We start from the raw sequence: 24,372 nt of genomic DNA, 5'->3' as shown, positions 1-24,372 counted from the left end.
AGGGGTTTGTAAGCTGGTTCAATAGTTTGTGCTTCCATGGTTTATCCTGTATGTCGTGCTTTGTTTTCCAAGTCACAGTATACTTCAGCAAATCATGATTTTTATTTTCGTTCTACATTTGATGGCAGGTATTCTTCAGAGGAGCCCCACTTGGATTTCACCAACAGTTTCTTGGATTCTTGGGGTTTTATTTATACAGTGTGTTAAAATGCAGTCTTGGCGCGGTTGTGTCTTCTAGCTGGCGCCTGTGTTTGTGTTTCCTGCCTTTCTGGCTTCAAGGTGTTCCAGGCTTCCTTTATCCTTTCTTTGCCTGTATTTGCCTGTTTTCCGTAGAACTCTAGTTCCATTTAGTGGAAATGTCTTAGAACTCGGTGGGTTATTGTTACAAAAATTTTATTATTTTGAGCTCTTTAAAAGTTGAATAGACTGGGCTGGGGATTTAGCTCTGTGGCATAAATGCCTGCCTCGTAAGTATGAGGTTGTGAGTTCGATCTCTGGTACCCTCCCCCCAAAAATTTGAATAGACTTAGGAAATGTATACCCGTTTTAAAAGAATTTTTATGTTTATACTTCCAATTCAAACTTAAAATAGTTTTTAAAATGTTTTTCAACATTTGTAAAGATTCATGTCACTATCATCCTTTTTTTATTTTTGGTGTTGGGAATTGAATTCAGAACCTCATACAGCCTATGTTTTTTCTAAAGTAGGTTTATTGAAGGAAACTACCCAATGAAATCCGCCTTTTAAGTGTCATTGCATTCATGTTGCGTACAGTCAGCAGCACTGTGCTTAAGATAGGGGAGTCAGTTGCCATTACTGTACTTCTAAAACTGTGGTACACACCATTGATTTGTTTGTTTACTTGTTGTCTTTTTGAGATAGGGTTTCGCTATGCAGTTTGAAGCTGGCCTTGAACTTACTTTGTAGTCCAGGCTGGCTTTGAACTTGCAGCAGTCCTCTGGTTTCAGCCTCCTGAGTGCTGGGATTACAGGCGTGTGCCAGTGTTACGCCTGGCCAGTGTACCTGTTTTGTAGTCAGCTCTCCTTCCTGTGTTTCTACCCCTGTTAGCCTCTGACAATCACTGATCTGCTTCCTGTCCTCATGGATTTGCCTTTTAGAGAATGTTACACAAGTGAAATACACTATGTAGTCTTTGTATGTGCACTGCACATTTGGTGACTTTATTATTTCAGGTGTATTTTTCAGCTTTAGAAGATCTTTTCAGCTTGAAACATTTTTTAGTTCATTTCCCAGTTTATTATGTCCATACTACCTTTAAATACTTAGATCTATTAGTTATTTTAAAGTTCTTCTGCTAATCTGTCACATTTACTGTTCTTCTGCTAATCTGTCACATTTACTGGTTTTTCCTCTGTTACACTTTCATGTTTTTCTGCTTTTATGCATGTCTAAGAATTTGATCAAATTCTGGAGAATGTTTCTGTTTTTCTTGTCTTGGCGGTCAGTTGAGTTGAGTATCAGTTTAATCCCTTAAAGCCTTGTGTGTAGCAGGTCTGTAATGTAATACTTCTGGCAGAATTAGCTGCTCTGTAAGTTTTGACATTCTGTGGTCTCAGCTGATTGCACCAGTGTCTGGCTTCAGTGTCATGTGTCCGACAGCTCATTTCAGAGTTTCTGCCAGACCTCGTGGAGTCTCATCCCAGGAACATGTAGCTAACTGTCCAGCAGAATTGTCCTCTGACCGCGCAGGTTTCCAGAGCTAGTTCTCGCCCTCCTCCACAGCGTACCTTCTTTTTTCTTGGTTGAGTGTCAGGGCTTTTTTATAGATGCTGTCAGGAAAGTCCTGATGGAGGTAGGGTACACTGTGCATTTCCCTTCTCTCAGGGATCACAGTCCTGTGCTGCCTGCTGTCTAATTTCTGAAATTAAATGTTTCCTATATCCTGCCGAGTTTTCTGGCTGTGTATGGCCGGTGGTGGGGTTAATTTGGTAGGCTAGTTTACGTAGCTCCTTGCCCTCTTGCCAGCTACCAGTCCTTTAGAACACATCTGTCAGACCTCCACCTTCCTGCCAGGTACTGCAGCTTGAACCCAGGCCTTTCTGCATGCTGGGCAAACTCTTTATTGCTCAGCTGCATCCCTGGCCCCCTTTGTTTTGAGACAGGATCCCTCTGAGTTTCTGAATCTGGCTTGGAACTTGGTCCTCCTGCCTTAGCCTCCCAGGTAGCTGAGATTACACGTATACACCACTACACCCACCTATTTCACTTGTTTTATAATTTAGTTTTTCCAAAGTGAAATGCTCTCATTTTATTCACATGATACATGGTGAAATTCTGTATATTTTTGTTTTGCTTTGGTAGGTACCAGGAATTGAACTCAGAATCTCGTGCTTGCCAGGCAGGCGCTGCACTGCTGAGCCATGTTCCCGGCCCAGTTCTTTATATTCTTACCCACCGAGTTATTTATTTATTTGTTTATTTCCCAGATGTGGTCTGTTACATATCATGTGTATTATCGCATTGGGTCATAACCATGGAGGCTTCTTTATTTAGTCCCAACACCTAAGATATGTTAATGTGTGCAAATAACACAGCCACAGTACTAAATGTAAACTAACAGATATGTATCCAGATGTCTTATATCTGAGACTGGTAGAGGTGACTGAAGTGCACAGAGATTTCTACTACAGGCTATGTGGGATTAGTCCACATGGGTCAGGGTAACATCTGTTCTCAACGGTCAAAACTTTTTTTGAAGAGATTTGTGTTATACTCTGATGGGTGCTCTAACTGGTGTTTGAATGTATGGAGTTGTGTGACAGTACAGTGGTTACCACAGCGTTTTCTTTAATGTTTTTGCTTAGATTCCAGCATGCCATGGGGGGAGTACCTGCCTGGGCAGAGACTAGTAAGCGGAAAACATCCTCAGATGGTGAGTGTTAGTGCCTCGAATGTTTAAGTTAGTGGATGTGTCCCCTCGCTTGTTCGTTGTGTTTTCTTAGGCTCTTTAAGACTTAATGTTTCAAGTCTTTGAAAAGTTTTTCAGTTTACTATTTCTCTGAGGGAAGCTTTTTAAATAACCAAGTTGAGTATTCCTAACCCGACAGGTGAAATGCTTGTTTCTGAAACTTTTTGAGCACTAACATGACACTGGAAGTAAGAAATTAAGCTTCTGAAATCTTGTTTCATGTCCAGAATTATTATATTATTGCTCTTCTTAATTTTTTTAAAAATGGGATCTCGCTCTAAGGCCCAGCATGGCCTCAAACTCTGCATCTTTGTGCCTCAGGCCTCAAGTAGGTATCAGACCTTAGGTTGTGAGTCTGCTTTCCTGTGTGAGGTGTAAATTACCTATTTTAGAATGCTGTATTTATAGGACCACAGCATTTTAGATCCATGTAATTACAATTTCTGTTGGCCCAGAAAACCCCCTAGCTCCAGGGTTTAGTCACACAGAAGCTGTTTTCTTATCCATGTCAATTGGGCTGGTGAGAAGGTGATGCTTTACTTCAGGGACCCAAGTTGGCAAGGGTCTGCCATCCTTGGGTTGAGTCTTCCAAAGCTGTCCAAGATATTGCTGTCAGTAGGGGAAGAAAGGGGCCTTACCCAAAGGAAGTTTTTATTGGCCTTAACCTGGAAGTGGTATGTGATACTTTAGCCTCCATCTTTATTGGACAGGACTCTGTCATGGGCCCACATTAACTGCGGAGGATGCTGGGAAGTGTAGTTTGACTTTGTGTCCAGAAGAAAAAGGAAATGGCTAACTCAACAGTTAGCTAGTCTGCTGCTGTCTGGGATGTGCTAGTCGAAATCTTCATTTTTGTTTGTAGGGGAGTTTGGGATGGGGGTCTCACTATGCGGTTCATGCTGGTCTTGAACTCAGTATGTATTCCAGGCTGGCCTTGAACTTGTGGTGATCTTCCTGTCTCAGCCTCTTGAGTGCTGGGATTACAGATGTGTGCCTCCATGTCCACCTGTATCTTACCTTTACAAATGAGAGATCTTCAGAGGGATGCAGTGACTTGCCCAGAGTATACTGACAGGCAGAACGAGGACGAGACCCCAGCTTCACCGCTGTCTTCAATGAGTTTTTGTCCGTAAATACTTCACCTAGTTTCTTTCAGAGGAAAGTAATTCTGTGGTAAACTTGGAACCATAAAACTAGCATCCTCCAGACACCAGCAGTGTGGGTTAGCTTGCTGTTAACGTCGTTTTAAATGACCCCTCTGCTACCCCTGTCATTCTGCCTGCTTTCTGTCCTGAGGGTTCACAGTGCTTTTGAAACTTGACGTCCCTGTGATATTTTGGAAATTTTCCTTTATCCTGTCAGTACTTGTTATTCTTTTAGTCTTCCTTTCTTTCTAGGATACTAATTTACCTGTTTTTCAAAATATTTTTAATCTATTTTGTTTTTTTTTTTCCTTTTTTTTCTTCTATACTTTAGGCATTTTTTTTCCCTGATCCATTTTCTAGACCCCTGATTCTCTCTCCACCTAATTTTGATATATTGTTAAAATTATCCTTTGGGGGTTACATTTTAATTACTGTGTTTTTCTCTTTTTAAAATACACATTTGGTTGTTCTTTTCTGGTTCTTTGGCTCAATTCTGAATCTTACGTTTCATTATTCTTATGCATAGTGAACAGTGCTTTTAAAGTTTTTGTCTGATATAATTCTATTTCCATAGGATTTGTTCTTTTTTTTGGTACCAGGGGTAGAATTCATAACCTCGCACTTGCCAGGCAGGTGCTTGTGTCACTGAGCTAAATCCCCAGTCCCTCCTTTTTATTTTTAGTTATTTCATTTTGTCAGTATTAGTCTGGTTTTCCTTCATGACGTGCTGAGTATTGAATATGAAAAGTAAAGCAGATTAATTCTATCTAGGGTGATGGCTTGTGTGTTTGTTCCTGGGTAGGATGCTGAGCAAAAGCCCTAGAAATGCCAGACAGAGCATCTTACTGAGGAATTATGGAGATTCAAAGTTTCGTTCTTGGAAGGTTTTCGTATAATTTATTTTACCCTTAGTCGTACCTGTAATGTTTTGCAGTCCCGGTCCAAAGCCTGGAAACCCAGCTGGCCTTGCAGTGCTGGTCCTCCCTCACAGTCCCACGAGGAAATCCCACAGTCTTCCTTTGTACAAAACCTGCTCTGCTCTCAGCTGCTGCTGCTGGGATCATCTGTCATGTCTAGGGGAGAAGCAGCCTTTTTAGCTCTTTGAAATCTTGATGTGCAGTTTGCTGAAACTGATCTTTCAGTCAGTTGAAGTTCTAATTCTTTTTCATGTATATTAACCTAGATCTCTGTCTATACTATTATAATTTTGCTGTGATTATGAATTGACCTCTTTTTAAATGAAATTGGCTGGCTTTGTTTGAATTTAATTTCACCTATCTTTAGTCAGCATGTATGTTACTATTTTTTTTCAGAGTCAAGCTTTGATCTTCAGCTTTATGTAATTGCTGTGTCATCTTTCCTTTAAATTTGTTTTGTTTTGCTTTTACTGAAAGTTGGGAGGCTGGGAGGGGATTTGACCTTGAAAATTTGGAAGTTTGTGGTATATAAAGGGGTCTCTCCTTGATTCTGAAGATCAGCCTGTGGGTTTGTTTGACTTAGATGAAAGTGAAGAGGATGAAGATGACTTGTTGCAAAGGACTGGAAATTTCTTGTCCACATCGGTCTCTCTTCCAAGAGGAATACTGAAGGTGAGACTCGTGCAGCTGGGATCGGTCCAGTTACTTCTGAAATCTAGTCTGCTTCACAGTACGATGTATAGATGCTTGATGTGTGTGGGATTAAATATGTTTGCTATTATTTCACCTTACATTTCTCTTTCCTTTTGGAAAAATAAGAAGTATGTCCCTTATTAATTCTAGGAATAGTATTTGCTTTCTCCTCAGTTTTGTTGGTAGCATCCTTGCCCATGCTCCTGTCATCTCTCACCTGGCCTGTTGTGCTCTGTGGTTAGGGCCCAGAGAGATTCTAGAAACAAAATAGCAGGTCGGGTCACTTTTTATTACTTTTCAAAATCTTCTGAATTTGTTCTGCAGTCTACAGTGTCTTTGAGGATCTGGCTTCTGTCTATGTTCTCGGCTTCACCTCTGACTTCTCTTCCCCAAGCTATGCAGGCTTTCTGTTTCTCGAACATGCTGGGTTCTTTCTTGCCTGTGAACCTCTGCCCTTGCTCTTCCTTCTGCCTGTCTGTGATTCAAGCACTGCTGGTGAGCAGCTCATTACTGTTTTCCTGCTGAAAAAGTACCTTAGAAAAGACTTGATCTAAAGTGCTCCGTATCACCTGCTTCCCAACCCTGCACTGTGTCAAGCTGGGTCATTGTGGTAACCAGGTGCCTGCCTAGCACGTTGCTTCAGTTACGAGGCTGTCAAGTTGACAGTTATTTTCTCTGCTATAAAATAACGTATGTATTTTGATGGGGCAGGAGAGCTACTGTGATAAATTATTAGGAGACAGAGTGATCGTGTGCCTCCTTCCTTCCCTCTCCTGGGTATGTTTCTTTCAGTGCCCCATAGGTTAAATTCACCAGCTTTGAAATTGTGGATCACACAAAAATTTAACATCAGTAGTTTCAAATAAAACATACTTAAATTGCTTGCTTTGTTTCAAATTGGATTTTAATGTAGGCAGAAAACCTGTAAAGACAAAAGAAATAACTGAAAATATTCAAAGTGATATACGATATTACTGTCCCTTTGAACTGGCCAGGCTGTACTGGAGGAGAGTGGAGGCAGCCTGTCCTGTCCGCAGCGTTGTGGGTCTGCTGCACAGCGCCTCTTGGGCGTGCCTGTCACTGAGGAGGTGCCAGAGGAGGAGCAGGGCTTCCCCAGGAGTGGAAGTCTCCTATGCAAGCTGGATGGATCTTAGGGAAATGACTGTTCCGGTGTTGTAAGAATTCTCAGTAAATTTAGACTTGCAGAGGTGGAAAGGACCTTGTGGTTTATTTTAGTCCTTTTATTTGCGAGATGGTGAGTGTGGTTCTAGCTGGTGCCAGAGCCATCCTCTTATGTACTTATCACTCCAATTTTTCTGTTAGCATTTGTAATGTTTTTGTTTAGTGAGCTAAATGATGTTGATCCATTTGAACTGATTGACTTCCAGCTTTGTTTTCCATAGATGAAGAACTGCCAGCATGCTAATGCCGAGAGGCCTACCACTGCCCAGATCTCCTCGGTCCAGTTCCATCCCTGTGCCCAGGTCGTGATGGTTGCTGGCTTGGATAATGCCTTTTCACTGTTTCAGGTGTGTGTTTTTAAATGAAGACTTGCAGTGAGAAGTGTATACTGTCAGAATAAGGGCTCCTGGAAATAACTGACACAAAGATTTGTGCTTTCTTACAGGTTGATGGCAAAACAAATCCTAAAATCCAGAGCATCTATTTGGAGAAGTTTCCAATCTTTAAAGCTTGTTTTAGTGCTAATGGGGAGCAGGTTTTAGCCACAAGCACACACAGCAGGGTTCTTTATGTCTATGATATGCTAGCTGGGAAGTTGATTCCCGTGCATCAAGTGAGAGGTAAGATTTCTGTTCTCTGTTTCCCCCAGCCTGAGTTCATGACAAACAGCCTGGTGGCACATGTGTGGTAGGTTGGCCACCATCTGATCATGTAACTGTGCTTACAGCCAGAGGATTCTTAGCATTTGAAAGATGTGATTGTATTAAATGAAATATGTTTGAGTAAAAGCAGTGACTTTTCTTACTGTGTGCTTATGGGAAGATATGTTTGCAAATACACACATCCTCTTAGATCAGAGAAGCAGTTTTGCAGGTACCTCGCTATAAAATTTAGCAGTTGAGGCAGCAGAAAGGAGATGAGTCAGGGAACTAGAAGACCTGTTTTCTGCTTTCTTGGGGTGTTTCTCCTTTCTAGTAGATATTTTCTAATCTGGTGTTCCTTACAATAAGCTTCGATTTATACTTGAAAGCAAGCAAGCACATTTTTGGAGGAATTGCAGCACTATATTTTAAAGACAAGAGGACTCTTCTATCAGATGAAGCTTGTGACTTATCCTCTATGTTGTCCATCTCTTCCATGCCTTCCCTTGCCCATGTTACCACAAACACAGTGATACTGTCATGGTTCTTTGGGGCACCAAAGCTGGCTTAGTATAAATCTTGGCACAGGCCACAGCTCCCTGGCCGTCTCCCTTGTAAACTGCATGTGTGCGTGCCGCTGTAAAGGGACAGGAGGGTGCCATAGCATACTCTAGCCGTGTTCCTGGGAGCAGGTGAGTGTAAGTGAGGCCAGCTTCAGAAACATGCATGATGTTTATCATCAGTGTTTCCAGTCTTCTTCCTGTGTTCCTGTGACCGCTAATGATCTTTTCTGAGAGAGTTCTTGGTTTATCAAATTTATGCAGGTCGTGTGTGAAGAATGGAGAATTGGTGCAAATGGTGCATTCTGCAGACCTGTCAGGTTTTTATAACCTGGGTTTAGAGGTGGTCTGTTGATGTTTTAACCAGTATTATCCCAGTGGGGATAAGGCATTTACTTTTTTCTTTTCTTTTTGGTATTGTGGATCAAATTAGGACCTCGCACTTGCCAGGGAAACGTTTGTGCCACTGAGCTAAATCCCAAGCCCTGGCATACACGTTTTTTTTGGCATACACGTTTTTGTAAACCTTTTTTTTATTGAGTCAGTATTTTCATTTACCACCTAAATTAAAAGAAAGTTGTGTTTTTGCCTGGGCAGTAATTCACATGGTGCAACAGTCCCATGTGTATAGTTGCTGATAGCAAAAGGCTTTCTGCTTTCTGGCCACCTTAACCCTTCTTGTGGAGACAGCCATTTGTATGCATTCTGTTTTTAAAGACAGGCTCTTGGTGTGTGATTCAGGCTGGCCTTTAACTTACAGTGTAGCCTATATTAGCCAGTCTTAAACTAGTGGCAGTCTTCCTGCCTCAGCTTCCTGAGTGCTGGGGTTCCAGGCGTGTCCCACCATACTTGGTTTAGGTTCTATCCAGTGTTATGTCTCCTTTCCACTGGACAGGTTTGGAGTGAGTACCTTGGCTCTCTAAGTGCCTTGATACAATCCATGTGAACCTTTTAGGCATGGAAAAGAGACATGTCCCTTGGTGTGGATACCGCCTTGAGAAACTAATCAGTTCTTAAGTACGTTGACACATGTTGAAGTTTTTTGGACCCATAAAGTTAAAGAGTACGTTTGTATTCATGATAAGATACCCAGGAAGTGGACAATAGACAGCTTGTACATCTTTTTTTTTTTTTTTTTTTTCTAATGACTGTCTCAAGTGGCACTGTGTTTGTCTTCTAGTAATGAGCTCTTTGTGACAAGAAGGATACACGCTGTTTACATTTGGGACATTAGTTGATGTGCTTCCTGTTTGGAGGGCTAGAGTCTTGGCCTGTAGTTACAGTGGTGAATGCTGACCGGCAAGCTGCATTGTTCGCATTGAGTTTGGTGCTTGAGATCAGATTTGCTCACAGCCTCAGCCTGAGACTGACATATTTTTGGGTGCTGTGGCTAGAGCTCAGAACTTGCGCTTGTCAGGCAGTGCTGTGCCGCTGAATTATATCTCCGGCTCTGGAGCTTATTTAAAAAGTGAGCAGCTTGGCTGTGAGAATGTAACTCTATCGAAAACTGTGTGAAACCTCATTTAATTGATTCATTTGCTTTCTCAGGTTTGAAAGAAAGAATGGTGAAGAGCTTTGAGGTCTCCCCAGATGGCTCCTTCTTGCTCATCAATGGCATTGCTGGCTACTCTCATTTGCTGTCAATGAAGGTGATTTATTAGTTGTTGCTTGTTTGTCTTGAGTTAGACCAAGTGCAGGGAGAGTCTTCAACCTTAGCTGTGTGTCCTGAGACTGCATTTCAAGGATTGGTGCTTGAGGGGACTTCGGAAGCAGCTGTGGGCACGTGTGGGGGGGCTCCGCAGTATAGAGCAGTCAAGTCAGGTAGGTTGTGGTAAGTGAAGAGCTCGAGTGTGTTGATTCTGTACAGTGTGATTGTCCCCAAGCCACCTGATAATTGACAAGTGAGATTTATTCCGCTAGACCAAGGAGCTGATTGGCAGCATGAAGATCAATGGAAGGGTTTCAGCATCCGCATTCACTTCAGATAGCAAGAAAATATACACCTATTCTGGTAAGTGAGTGACAAGAGGGGAGCTGTGGATGTGCGGCTGTTTGGAATTTAACCAGAAAGCTGCCTGGCAGTTTGCTTGTTTCAGTAATACATCAGATTTAGGGTTTTTAAAATCTTTTTGAGACAGGGTCTCACTGTGCAGTTCAGGCTGGCCTTGAACTCACTTTGTAGTCCATACTGGTCTTGAACTCACAGTGATCTTGCCTCAGCCTCCTGAGTGCTAGGGTTAGAGGCATGTGCTGCTACACCCAGCTTTAGTTTTATTTTTCAGTTTTTATTTATTTGTTTTTCAGTGTTCATTGCACCTTTATTAGTAATAGCAAAAAACTAGAAACGATTCAGATGTTCTTCACGAGATGACTGGGCAAGTCAGCGATTCCAGATGTAGCTTTTGAATTCATTTTGTTGCCCTTTGTTCTCTCACCCGCTGACTAGTAATCGTGAGAGGCTCTTAACATGCTGCGCGGAGCCTCGCTCCCTGCGGTCTGGGAGGATTCTCCAAGTCATTGGTTTAAACAGTGAAATGTATTGGGTTCTCCCTGGGAGAACAAGTGTATGCCTGGATGGGCGGACTTCGGAGCAGTGTCCACAAGAGAGGAAGCGGGACAATTAGCAGCCGCCTTCGTTAGGCTCTAGGGCTGTTTGCAGGGTTGGTGGGTGCATGTGGGGGAGGTGGTGATCAATGGTATTGACTGCTAAAGGAGAGAAGAAGGAATAAGGACCGATTTCGGCAATCAGATGGCCATTCTGTCACAGAAGTAGGTATTATCTCACGGTTAGTATCTATGTTTCCCACATAGTTCTCCTTTCCCTAAATTATTTGTACTTACCCACATTTAGTATTTCTTACTAATTAAATGGCTCAGTAATAGAAATTAATTAAATTATTAATCCTTTATGATCTAGATTAGTTCATTTTTCATTTTCTCTTCCTTCCTTTGCATGAACAATTTGGTGTCTGAGTCACCTAGCCTTATGTATTAGGTACTCTGATGCTGGTGATAAGTTACTTTTTTCCCTTTATGTTTTTATTTCAGTAATTTATGAGTAAACTATTGAAGCTTCAGACTAAGATGTTCTGATTTGTTTCACTTTAAACTATAGATGATGTTTTTAATGACTAAACAGATGCACTTTTCTGTGTATGTGAATGTACACAGGAAGTTCTCCCATCCAGTTTTCTAGAAATAGAAGGGTTATAACGAGCCTTTATTTGTAGTCCCTTGTGCTGTTGAAGGGGACTGAGAATGGTCACTTCACTTGCGTTTCATGTTGAAAGCATAACTAACCGTTCCCTCTCTTGGCTGTTTCACTCAGGGGAAGGGGAAGTGTACATTTGGGATGTGAACTCTAGGAAATGCCTTAACAGATTTGTCGATGAAGGCAGTTTATGTGGCCTGAGCATTGCTACGTCGAGGAATGGACAGTATGTGGCCTGTGGGTGAGTAAAGAGGTTTGTGAAACCAAACCAGAATCACGGAGATGTTCAGGAATTGAAATACTGGATGGTGTGTGAATAGTTGTTTACAAACTGCTTGATAATATGAAATTGATATATCAGGAGGATGTTGTGCTTTATATTTTCTTGATACAGTGTTTAATAATACGGCAGTTTTTCAGCTCCTTAGCAAAGAAAATACTGCACTACCTTAAATTATTGGATGTGATCACATCAAATTTTCATACTTTCAGCTTCTTGCCATTAGTGAGGTGGTCGAATAAGTCAACTTTGGTTTTAGGCCTTGAAGATACAGTAGCTTTTGTCTGGCTAGGTGGTGTAAATAAACCAAAGTTGCTGTTTTTTTTCCTTCCTGTCAGTATCATTTGTAGTATTGTAGAAACTTAAAAATATTACCTAAGACACACGTTCTTGTATTTATTACTGTAAGAAATGGTTACTCCACTAGGGAAAAAAGATGGCTTTATTCCGCTTAACTGAACAGTGCAGGGAGGGAGGAGGAAGCGTTGGATGTTTAGCGGTGGTTCAATGTGAATTTACCAAGCCACTGTAATTCCGTAATTTGAAGAACCGTCTGTAATTCCATTACCTTGAAGGTTTTTCTTTTTAAAATGACTTCCTCAGACCAAACATGATTGAGCCGTAGTCTTCCTTAGGGTGGAAGGCAAGTGGGTCTTGCTGTCCAGAGACGTTGCATATTCTCTGTTTATTCCTTCAGAGTTAGAATTGGGAAAAATGCTTGTAAAAATCCCCAGTCATTTGGAAAATCAGTAAGCAACTAGCTTGAGTCTTGGGAGGTAAAAGTAGTAGAACGAGGCTGCAGAACTTGGGCTCAGGCCAGCATCTGTGGTTGCAGCTCAGGCAGCAGGGGGAGACAGGTGACTTGGTGTCCGAGAGCCCTGATCAAAGACCCTTGCCGTGCTTTGTTCCCATGGTCAACCTTTGCCAAAGCTGTAGAAGGAGCCTTGTCCTGGCGGTGAGCGCTGTAGCAGCAGTTCACAGTCAGCAGGTCTGGCAGTAAAGCTGCTTTAGCACACTCATGATGGGCTGTGTGAACCACTGTAGTGTGTGTATAACTGTCCCACCAAGCAGCTTTTTGTTAATTTTATTAGTGTAAAGACCAATGAATGATTAGATCTGACTGTACCACTAGTGATACAAGCTGCCTGATCGGCCAGTCATGCATGTGCCACGGGTGGTTCAGGCCTGCCGGGCCATATTAAAATGAAGACTGGTGTCTGATGTAACTAACCAGTCTTGCTCTTTGTGGGTAGCTGCACAAAATTACCCTTCACATTTGGGAAGTCAGTGCACTTAATCTTCCTTCTGGCCATAGCTTGCTGTTTTGTGTATCACTTTTTATTAATCCCCTGTGCAGGGCTCAGACAGGAAAGAAACTAAGTTTAAACTGCTGAGTTTAAACTCATTCGGTTTTAATTGCCCTTCATTGTAATTGAATTTTGATGTGCTGCTGAGGGGAGGCGTGGGCAGAGTCTGCGGTCTTAGTCTTTCCATGTGCATTGCTCGTTCTTCAGGCAGAATCTGAAGCTGAACTTTCACTGCCACTTCTATAAATGCTTTGTTTTGTGACTTCATTCTGGTCTAGAAGCCAGTCAGTAAAAACCTAAAATGCATGTTGAATGGAAGAGTCAATATGGCAGATCTCCCCATTTGTGTGACAGCCCCTTCCTGTGCCCAGGCGCTCATTACCTCCTTAGACAGCGCCCCAACTGCAGGTGGTACAGGGGGGATCTTACAGAGTCTCTTTATTTTCATGGTGCAGATCCTTCACTTGAGCTCCTGCCTTTGCTGGGGTTTGCAAATTGGAAGCCACTTTGAGGTCTTTACATTTTGATGGGGTGTCACTATGCAGTTCAGGCTGGTGTTGACCGTATTTTGTAGCTCAGGCTGGTCTCAAACTTGCAACGATTCTCCTGGTTTAGCCTCCCCAAGTGCTAGGACTACAGTTGTGTGCCACCGTGCTCTGTTCCTGTTTTCTAATGAGAGCTTTTTCAAGTGGTTAGAGATTTGTCAACTGGTCTTCATTAGCTTTTTTTTGTGTGTGTGTGTAGTAATGGGGATCAAACTTATGATCTCGCACTTGCCAGGCAGGCGCTTAGCTGCTGAGCTAAATTCCCAGCCCCTCCATTAGCTTTTAAAAAAATATGTTGGCAGTGAATGCCTTGCTAATCACTTACTATGTACCAAGCACTGTTTAGTTTTTTCATGTGTGTGTGTTCTTTGTGAGACAGGCGCTCTCTGTAGCCCAGGCTGGCCTTGAACTTGTGTGATCCTCCTGCATGCTGGGATTACAGGCGCACACCACCATGCCCAGCTGTGCAAGCACATGTTTTAAAGTTGTAAACTTTTCGTATCATGTTCCACGATCTAGGGATTCTCTGCACTTCATAGGTGAGAAAGCAGAGCTGCGATTCCAACCCAGATAATCTGGTTCCAAAGCCTGAGCTCCTAACCAGAGAGTTACTGCTCTTCAAGGCACGCTTCTTTGTGTTCGTTTTTAAGAATATAAATGATGCAGTTACGGAGAATTTGTAATTAAGGTAGGCCTCAGAAGTGCGGAAGGTTGTAGTCTAGGTTGTCCTATTAGAAATCCTTTTGTGCTGTCTGTGTAAAGGCAGCGTCAACCATTTGTGCCTTAGCAGTCTAGCTTTGCCTTTTATCTTTTAAAATCTCTAGATGTACCTTCCATAGCTGTTTTTTCCACTTAAATCTGGGCTTTAAGTTCTTAGCTTAGAATTTTGCTTGAAGAATTTTGTGATTTCAGCAGCCTCTTTGGATTTAGACTGTGGAAGCTAGTTTTCTGTAAGTGAACAAACAGAAGTTTCTTTTTCATTTTTGCGCTGTATTTAGGGTATTTTAGTATTAGTTTATTCTCATTGTGATCATCCTTTTCCTCTTAGGTCTTTCCATTTGCTGTTTATTTTTTAAAATTTCTGGTGAGTTTGCCGTTATAGCATTACTAACCACGTGTGCATGTTTAACGTAAGCTAAAAAGGTCCAGGTTCTTAGTGATACTAGCCATGTTTTAAGTGCTAGTAGGTGCATGTGTCTGGTGGCTGCACCTTGGGACAGTACAGCTAGAGGGCACTTTTGTCACTGGAAGTTTTCGTTGCGTAGTTTACTGTCATCCAGTCATCTTATTGATAAGGAAACTGAGGTCTAAAAGTGAGGTTATTTAAGTCTCTTTGTTTATTGACTGTTTTATTTTTAAAATTTCTTTGGTACCAGGAATCAAACTCAAAACTTCATGCTTGCCAGGCAGGTGCTGTTCCTGTGGGCTGTGTCTCTGGCCCTTGACTCTTAGTTATTAAGCGGATAATTGTATTCTTTCCTCACCACTACCACATACCCCCTCCACACATTTTATTTCATAGGCATACTGAATAATTTAGGGCTGTAGAAAAGTATGAAATCCCCTATGATTTAGGTGAGACAGGTTCTTGCTATGTAGTTCAGGTGGCCTTGAATTCACTGTGGGCCAAAGACTGACCTTGAAGTCACAGGGATTCTCTAGCCTCGGCCTCCTGAATGCTGGGATTACAGGCATGTGCCACTGCCCCCAGCTTGGACTTAAGGGGTATTTTTTTTGTGTTGGGAATTAAACTCACGACCTTGTGCTTGCCAGGCAGGTGGTTGTGCCACTGAGCTAAATTTCCGGCCTGGACTTAAGTTTTATAATGAAAGAAAAATTTTGTTTTATTCAGTGATATGTTTTGCTCATTCTTAAAACACTGGGTCTTGAGCTAGGACTTGAAGGCTGGAGCACCACCCCCACAGCCATCCCATAAGTGGCGAGCTCACGGTGGGGACAGACTGATGTGGCTCTGTGTGCACAGCTACCGGGGGTTTCGCTGTGCAGGCTTTCTTTACACTCCTGGCTTCTGCCTTGGGTCTTAGACTCCTTTCTCCTTTGAGAAGTGATTAATATTGGAGGCCAGAGCCTTCTCGGATGGGATTAGGGCCCCTAGGGAAGGATTTAAGGGCAGGTAGCTCAGCCCCTCTTGCCATGGGTGGAAGCAGCTGTGAGGCGCCGCCCTGAAACAGAATGGTCCTCACCAGACCCTACCCTGCTGGCACCTTGATCTGGGAGCTTCCTGCTTCTCAAACTGTGAGAAGGAAATTTCTTACGTGTATAAATACTCAAGTTTTAGGCATTTTGGACAGCAGCAGAAATGGACTAAGACTGGTTTGAATTAGGAATCTTATGAGCTGTGCATGGGCGTGGGGTGGTGGGACATGTGTAATCTAGTAGTCTCAGTGGCTGAGGCAGGAAGATCACAAGTTATACCCCAGCTTGGGCAGTTTAGGGACCTAGACCTTGTCTCAAAATTAAATAAATGTATTTTTTTTAAAAAAGGCTGGAAATATAGTTCAGTGTGAGGCCCTGGATTCAGTCCCCAGTCCTTCCTCCCCCCACCCCGAGAATCTGAGAATTGTAAGGGCCATGTTCTCGTTGCCTGTAATATCAGAGGCCTGATCATTGAGCCCAAAAGCATTCATTTTTCATTCTTATCTAGGATGATTCTGTTAATGATACCCTCTTGCTTGGTCATTAGGATTTCACTTTTTTAAAAAGAATATCGAAGTTAATTCATAGCTTGTGAACATCCGTACTCTTCTCTGTAAATATTCCAGTGGAAGTGAAGTAAGGTGCCTACCTCTCCTGCTGGCCTCGTTCTCAGTGTCCTAGAATGCAGAAAGAAAGGAAGAGTTAGCCAGGGGAAGGTTCCTTATCTCCCACACAGCAGGGTGTCAGTCTGCAAGCACTGGGGGGAGTAGCCCTGCTCTGCCCTTTCACCCTGGCGTGCCAGTCTGGTGTACAGTGGGTGGGCATCTGGTAAGTATTTTTTTTTTTTTTTTTTTTTGGTGCTGGGGATTGAACTCATGACCTTGTGTTTCCCAAGTAGGCACTTATGCCGCTGAGCTAAACCCCCAGCCCTTGGTAAGTATTTTTCAAAGGAGTGAGAAATGGAGAGTCTGTGCGCTCTTGGCTTTTCTGGCTAGACAGAGCTCAGCAGGACTGAAGGGAGCTGATAGACTATCTAGCTCTTGTTCTACCATGGTGCTGAGAGCCTGGGCACTTTGTAACATTTGAGTCTTGCAAATACTTTTTGGGAGTTTGTGGGATGAACTCTGTATCCACATAGCTTCCGAATGCCCCTGTTTTAACGTCCTTCTATACCTTTTTCTTATTGCAGTTCTGGTTGTGGAGTAGTAAATATTTACAGTCAAGATTCTTGTCTCCAAGAAACAAACCCAAAGCCAATAAAAGCTATAATGAACTTGGTAACTGGTGTTACATCTCTGGCCTTCAATCCTGCTACAGAAATTTTGGCAATTGCTTCAAAAAAGATGAAGGAAGCAGTCAAATTGGTAATTTTTTTTTTTACTCTTTGCTTTTATCATTGAATTTTAAATTTTAACATAAAGTGACAACAGGAAGAGAGCAAGTAACTTACTCAGTTTTCTTTTGCAGAAATTATTAGTAGGATAGCTTTTGGATGTGATGAAATAATGTTTCACAGCCCCAAGTTTGTGTTACTTTGGTTCTTTTGGGAATGTGTTAATACGCGTGCTCAGTATTTCCTGAGTGGTGGGCCTCATTGTTGGACGCTTCTTTTTACTGTGTAAAGGACATGTTTAAGTTGAAGACTTAATTTCCAGGTTTCTTTCCTTACCTTTTTAAAGGCCTGTTGTTTTCATGAAGTAGAAGTAATTCTTAGATTTTGAAAATCGTAAAAATATTTCAGTGAAAATACCTGTGTCAGGAGTCCTCAGGAATTCTCCATGTTTGGTAATTTGCTAGAAAGACATGAGCTGCAATATGTGATCATGTTCGTGACCAAGATTTATTATAGCAAAAGACAGAAAGCAAAAACCAGCAGAGAGAGAAGACTCACTGGGGTGAAAACAGATGAAGCCTTCCAGGAGTTCTCTCCTAAGCAGAGTTACAGGAGACACGTTTAATTCTTCCAGCAATTAAGTATGATGACAACGTCAAGTGTTTCCTACTGGGAAGCTCACTTATAGACTCAATGCCTAAGAGTTTTTGGGGGGTTCATTAGTATCATACCTCTGCTTACTGTGTACCAAAATTCTAGGCTCCCAGAAGTAAAGGCCGTGTTCAGCACAAGTCACGTTGCCTGTACAGAGGGTGCTGCCCTGGTGAGCCACCCTTTCCTTCAGGAGTCATTTCAGGGCTGTTTAGAGGACCGTCCTGGCTCAGATTTTGGGCACCATCCACAGGCCCCTGTTAACTCTTTTCTGCCCAACCTCAGAGCTCAGCTTAAACATCACCCAGCCCTACAATGTCCTTGAACAGAACCAGTTTCTTCATTTGTCAATTATTTGCTTCAGGTACCAGGTCCACATATGCTAGGGAACCTAGAGCAACTGTATTGTATTGTGCTACTGTTTATACTGCCAGATTGTTTTACAGAAATCCCCTCAAAAGAAAGCCTGTTTACTTCATCCAGGATGAACTTGTGTAATAGTGTGCAGTTTACAAAGGTTTATAAAGAATTCTTCAATCAGCTTCGGTTTAAACAGCAGTTCTTCAGAGGACTTGCCCAGAGTCATCAGTTAGAAACGGGCGTGATTGTGATCCTAGACTGTGTTTTCTTCCTAGCATTGTTGCGTAGGGCTGTCTGCGGCACATCTGATACAGAGGAGGCCAACCTCCTGCCTGTGTTGCCTGCCTGTGTTGCAAAGAGCCATGTCGCTTGGACCTGTGGTGTATATTTGGGATTCTCTATATGATTTTATAGAGAAAGGGCCATGCAGGAAAAGTTTAAAAACTCTAACATTTGCATTTTACTGCCTTCCTGCTCCATGAATCATTAGGTAAATGAGAAGGTTCTAATTTAGGGCAGCTTTAAAATCTCTGCTCCTCGAATGGGAGTGGTAGTGTGCTAGTACATATTAACTTTGTGTCACTTTAATGGTAGTAAATTGTTTTAGGAAACCATGAGATCTGTCTCCTGTTGACATAATATATTCTGCAAGATGCAGAGTAGTTAGTTCTGCCTAGTTTGCTCCAGTGATCATGACAGCCTCTGTGTTTTTTTTATTGTGGCAAAATCACACAAGGACTTCATTAGTAACAGCCAAATCACAGTTTTTGAATGGTAGTCAACCATAATATCTAATGGAAAGAAGCCAAGCATAGTAGCTTCAGAATGTCTCAGAGAAAGTGTTGGTGCCATTAAATGCAATTGCTTATAATGATCCAAACAGTTTTGTTTTCCCAGCGAAAGGCAGTGAATATAAATCTAAGCCAACCCATCAGTAGGACACCCAGAAGTCAGATTGTTATCACATCTACAATCTTGGAAGCTGTAGAAAGGTGTGGAATATCGTACCAAATAAATCAAAATGGATGAGCTTTACCTTGTTGAGACTAGATATCTGGATCTTTTCTTAATGCTCATGAGAAGTGGTGTTTGAAATAGAGGGAACTTGCTGAGTTTGTGAATTTCGGTCCTCTAGGGATTCTTAATAGTTTAGTTGTAACTTTTAATACACAGGCCACAAAGACTTTAGTGTAAGAATTCTGACCTATGGCAGAGCTCTGACCAGGTGGTCATTGGTCTGAGGGCAGAGGCATTAAAGCTGGCAGAGGGCTCCCAGGGCACTTTGTGGACACACCCTGTGGGGTCTTCAGGAACGCGCTGTAAAATGCTAGACCCCATATTCCAAGTCAGCGGAGGCGATAATGAAAAATGAGTTGTAAGTGGTGTTAGTCCTGTTAGGAGTCCACCCTTGGACTGCGTGGCTCCCGTGTGTGGTTATGTAGGTTAGTATTGCATGAGGCCGTCTCATGTAAGGAAACACCGTTTATGTCATTTATCAATGACTTACAAATATATGTTATGTACCACAGTGTTTCTGATACCCGGTTCTGTTTATTTAGGTATCAAAATAAACAGCTACCTTTGACAGGAACAGACTTTAAAAAATTGCTATATATATTGTGCTCTTAATTTTGTTTTTGAAAAAAGCAGTTGATGGCATTGTAAAGTCACATGAATCTAAATTAGGCTGTTTTTTCCTTTTTAGGTTGGAAATTAAAGTGGTTTAATATGAATTGTGTTTAAGAAGTCTTTTACACCTCACGAGAGCTTGTCTCAGAATAAAATACAACGAAGGGTTAGAGATACAGCTTGCTGCAAAAGCCCGTGGGTTCAGATTAAGATCGTGGGCTGGAGATTTAACTCAGTGGCATAAGCCCCTGCCTTGCAAGTGCGTGGTTGTGAGTTCAATCTCTGGTACCGGTTTAAAAAAAAAAAAAAAAAAAGTTAAGATCGGATGGGGCACTGCCGCCTTCTCAGCTTGAGTGCGTCAGGACCGCTTCTCTGCCTCCCTGTGCAGACAGATCTGCCTTTTGGCAAAGTAGAGAGTAATTCAGCATGGTCTAGAGATTCTGTGTAAACTACTTTCTTTACAGTGTGATGCGTAGGTCTGTGTCAGAAGGAGTTGAGTCTTAGTAAGTGACTGAAGCCTGTTGAACAGACAAGTGTATCTGGGTTTCACCCATTACTGTGAAAACCACCTGGATCGGTGGTAATGTTGCATCTGAAAGCCTGGAGGAGACAGACGGTCATGATAAACAGCTGCATGGTGATGAAGCATTTGAATGCCAAGGTGTAGTGTCTGTTATTGCAAGAGCCAGAGAATGTTGGAGAGTTGTTACCGTCACAGTCTAGTGATGGTAACTGCTTCCATACCTGGGTGGGTGTACCCACAGTTTTCTTGGCCACCAATACTGGGGACTGAACCCAGGCCTTTGTCTCAGAGAGGCAAGTGATGCAGCACCGAGCTGCACCCCAGTCCCTGTCCACTCAGCAGGTGAGGGCCGGGCTCACCATTGACCTTGGATGTGGGCCTCTTTCCCTGAAGCAGGCTGCGGAGGGGCATACCATGCTCCTCCTGTGTTACTTCTAAAGCAGCATGGTTTCACTTGATGAGTCAAGGTTTCATGGTTAAAGCTTCTTTGAGGAGAAATGACAAAGATAAAGTTTTCATCATAAATGAAAATATTAAAAAGTTTTATGATATCAGAGGATGTGGTATTTTACTTAGTCTTCAGTTTACCTAAAGTTTAGAGGTTTGGGGCAAGAGGATCCCAGATTTGAGGCTACCCCAGACAAGTTAGCAAGACCCTGTCTGGATAAAACAAAATGAAACGACACAGCACAGAAACTAGTGGTCCTGTTGAAGATACCTATTCCCTGTGATCAGATTTTCAAGTGTTTGCTGTGGTCAGTGAGCTAGAGCAGTGCTGGCTGCCACCTCAGCTTCTCACTGTTATTGGTTCCTGTGTGTGGGCAACAGTTAAATGGTTCAGCCATGCTTCCTTCCCCTTCCTTACTCCGTTAATAGCACATGAAGATAGAGTTTAATTTGGGGCCATTTTGCTATATTAAGAGAACACTTACTTTCCTATACATTACAATCATGATGAATTTTTTGTACCAGCAAAGGCTAGAATGAAAATTAAAATGTTAAGAAAGATGAGCTGGGCGTGGTGACACATAACCTGTAATTCCAGCACTCCGGAGGTTGAGGCAGTAGGATCACTTATGAGTTGAAGGCCAGTGTGGGCTAAATAGTGAGACCCTGTCTGAAAAAACAAATATGACACATTTGAGACCAGCCTGGGACAGAAAGGGAGCCCACAGCCAGCCTGAACTGTATACCGAGACCCTGTCTTTAAAAAAAAAAAAAAAAAAAAAAAAAGATGAGTTCCAAGTTTTTGTAATTTAAGGTTTTTTATTATCTCCTTATAGGTTCATCTTCCGTCCTGTACAGTATTTTCTAATTTTCCAATTGTAAAAAGGAAGACTATTTCTCTTGTGCATTCCATGGATTTTTCTCCCAGAGGCGGCTACTTTGCTTTGGGTAATGAGAAAGGCAAGGCCCTGATGTATAGGTGGGTGTTATTAGAGTTACCTATTGTGCTTCTTTGGAAAATGTGAAGGGATATTACATGTTCCCCACTCTGCAATTATGTATCCACTTACTGATTCTGTAACTAGACTCTTGCTCCTCATGAATCTTGTGCATCATTAATCTTTTGTACCATAAAATGCCACTCGCAGAGAAGTTCACCTGAGGAATGAGAATATGTGTGTGTGGTTTATATAGTATTATTTTTCTCCAGCAAACTGCAGTTGGAAAATGTCAGATTGTGGAAAAGTGGCCACTTTAAGAATTATGCCATTTTCTTAGTGCCTTATGTTTAGATGAATCTTCGGTGATTTGATAATTTTCTGTTTACTAGATTAGTGAGTTTGAAAGCTTAGCTGTTTTTATCTCTGCAGCTTTAAGTTGTAAAAAGTGTTTAAGTGTTAACCACAGAGATACCCAAGTTATGTGCTCTGCTAGTTTTTTTCTGCACCCAGCATACTTCGTGCTATAAAACAGAAACAAACTATACCTAATTGTATCATTGCTAGGAGATAAAGGTGACGAGGTGGATCTTCAGGGGGACTAAGGAACCTCGAGTAGAAAGAAACCAGTGACGGCTGTCCCTATCCCCTTTCCATGCTCCCTGTGTTGGCTGTGGGCCCTGCATAGAACCTGGGTTCATGTTTGCGGATTTTAGGGATGGCCTACATGGTGAAGAGAGGAGAAATGTAGGTGGTTTTGAGCGTGCAGCGAGAGAAGAATACAGCAAGCCTTGGCTTAACATGTATTTACTTTGAGAAGAAGAGGCATTCGGGCAGGGTAATTCCTTGGTCTTGTTTCAGATCAGTGCTGAAGAGAACATTCTGATTCCATAGAGTCTATAAGGGGATGAAGGTTCTTATCAGACTTAGAAAGTCTCTTCCAAACTTTGGTTTTTTAGAACTGAAATTCCTTTTCACTAAGTAAGCCTTAGGAGCCATTAGAATTTTCACTGGAGCGTGGCTGTCTAGCGTGAGACCGTAGCTGTATTAGCGAATTGGGTTAACAGTGTGTCTGGGGTGTGCTGGTCAGGTGTTTCATAGCCTCCAATTGGACGCTTTGGAGCAAGTGTAATGATTTTTATCTGCAGTCTGGGACGTGAGGTCCTCCAGAAGGTCAGACTGGGGATCTGAATCTGACTGCCGCGAATGACTGGGCCCCACTTCCCCCACCTTTCGTGACCTGATTGACTCTACCGTGGGAAATTACAAGGCTGTGTTTTCCTTTTTCAGGTTGCACCATTACTCAGACTTCTGAAGAGATTATTTGAAGTAAGGATTTTTTTAAAAAACATAAATTCTGCAGGCTTTAAAGTCATGCCTTTGCTGTCCTTTAGGACTAGAGGTACCACGTTAGCCCACCTGTTTCTGTGCTCATAGGCTGCTGCTTCCTTTAGGGGAGTGGGGTAGAAGTAGATCAGGAGATCTGTAGCTGGGCCTGAGAGTTCCCTGCACGTTTCTTACTCAGGATCGCAGTGAGCTGACTTTCTCTTCCTGAGGTCTCATCTGTATTACAGCATCCAGTGATTGTCATAAAGATTGTGATTGCCGAGCATGTGTAATTCCCAAGAGAACAGGCTTAACAGAGATAGGGTCCTTGGACACAGTTACAGCTGGTATGAGTGTCAACCCTCTTACTGCTGTGTGTTTCCTGGAGACAGTGAAGTGGTCTGCCCTGTTTGCACAGCTGGCTCGTGGGTGGTGATTGGTTTTGCTGCCCCGTTCTGGAAATGTAGGGCCCGATTCCTTCTCTGGCCCAGTCTTTGCACTGATACATGGCGGTGGTTCAGAGGCTGACCTCGGCAATTGGTTTCTTCATCAGAGCTAAATGGTCTTCTTAGATTCCTGAGTGTTAAGGAGTGCAGATAGATTTAATTAGGGAAAAGAATTTTTCACAATAGAGAAATTTTGAGCAATATTATAGTATGGAGGGGAAAAAACAGCGTGGCCCTTGGAACTACAGTACCAGCATGACTGTACACAAACCAGATGCATAATTTCTTCTGTTTTTTCCTCAGATCCAGTTGAATAACAGAGGAAGCCTATCCTAGTGTCTCTTCTCAGAAACTTTCTGGAATGTGATGATGATTTGTGGAGCCTACTGTGCTTAAGTTAACAGCATTGTCAATAAACACATGGCTGCTTTTGTTTGCAAATAAGTGTATGTGATTCATTCCTCACCCCCTCCCCCATGCTTTTCTTTTTTTTCCCCAGTACTGAGGATAGAACTCAGGGGTGCTTTTACTACTCAGACACAATTTTAATTTTTATTTTGAGACAAAGGCTTGGTAAATTGTGCAGTGTGAGATCCTTCTGCCTCAGCATCATTGATTAGCTGGGGTTGTAGGTATGTTTCCTTTTTGAATACTTAAGAGATTGAAAGCATTTGCCTGGAGCCCAAAAAAACATAGGTAGTTATTCTCATCTGTTGCAGTATAACTGATTACTGTTTCGCCTTCCCAGCATAGTTCATAGTGCACCTCAGGAGCTGTGGAGGTCAGGGCTTGATGTAAGAGCTAGGCAGCCTCATCAAGTGACTTTGAAAGGCTTCTGGAAAATTGATTACAGAAATGAGAAGATTTGTGTGTTATTGTTCAAACCATTTTCATTGTTGAGGAAGAGGCATATAAAAATCTGGCATTCTTAACCATTCCTTTCCAGGAAATACTCATTATGCCAACTTTGAATGTTCTGTTTAATTTGAATTCTGAGATTGACAATTGGTTCCATAATTGTTTAATCATAAAATTGCTGTAGACTAGTTCCTGTGTTTCTTAGGAAAAGTGGACATTGTCTCATGCATTTAAGAACTATGAAAGGGGTGGGGGAGTAAGTATTAAATGAGTCTTAGCCTTCAACCTGGAGA

At 42.2% G+C, this 24,372-nt stretch overlaps 1 protein-coding gene across 1 annotated transcript in view; it reads left to right on the top strand.

The window, feature by feature from the left end:
• Window positions 1-23,665, top strand: part of Utp18 (UTP18 small subunit processome component) — a 29,973-nt gene extending 6,308 nt beyond the window's left edge. Inside the window, exons 4-14 of the mRNA XM_013149500.3 lie at window positions 2,827-2,894; window positions 5,576-5,664; window positions 7,089-7,214; window positions 7,313-7,487; window positions 9,617-9,717; window positions 9,989-10,079; window positions 11,397-11,520; window positions 16,758-16,932; window positions 21,348-21,490; window positions 22,740-22,778; window positions 23,525-23,665. Of these exons, the coding sequence (XP_013004954.2) occupies window positions 2,827-2,894; window positions 5,576-5,664; window positions 7,089-7,214; window positions 7,313-7,487; window positions 9,617-9,717; window positions 9,989-10,079; window positions 11,397-11,520; window positions 16,758-16,932; window positions 21,348-21,490; window positions 22,740-22,764 (1,117 nt within the window). The 3' untranslated portion in view covers window positions 22,765-22,778; window positions 23,525-23,665. The remainder of the gene's footprint in view (window positions 1-2,826; window positions 2,895-5,575; window positions 5,665-7,088; window positions 7,215-7,312; window positions 7,488-9,616; window positions 9,718-9,988; window positions 10,080-11,396; window positions 11,521-16,757; window positions 16,933-21,347; window positions 21,491-22,739; window positions 22,779-23,524) is intronic.
• The last annotated feature ends 707 nt before the right edge of the window (window positions 23,666-24,372 follow it).

Source organism: Cavia porcellus, unplaced genomic scaffold, assembly GCF_034190915.1.
Source record: "Cavia porcellus strain 051 isolate PalLab524CR breed Dunkin Hartley unplaced genomic scaffold, mCavPor4.1 scaffold_6, whole genome shotgun sequence".
Taxonomy (NCBI): Eukaryota; Metazoa; Chordata; class Mammalia; order Rodentia; family Caviidae; genus Cavia; species Cavia porcellus.
This window is presented reverse-complemented; position numbering and strand designations above follow the sequence as displayed.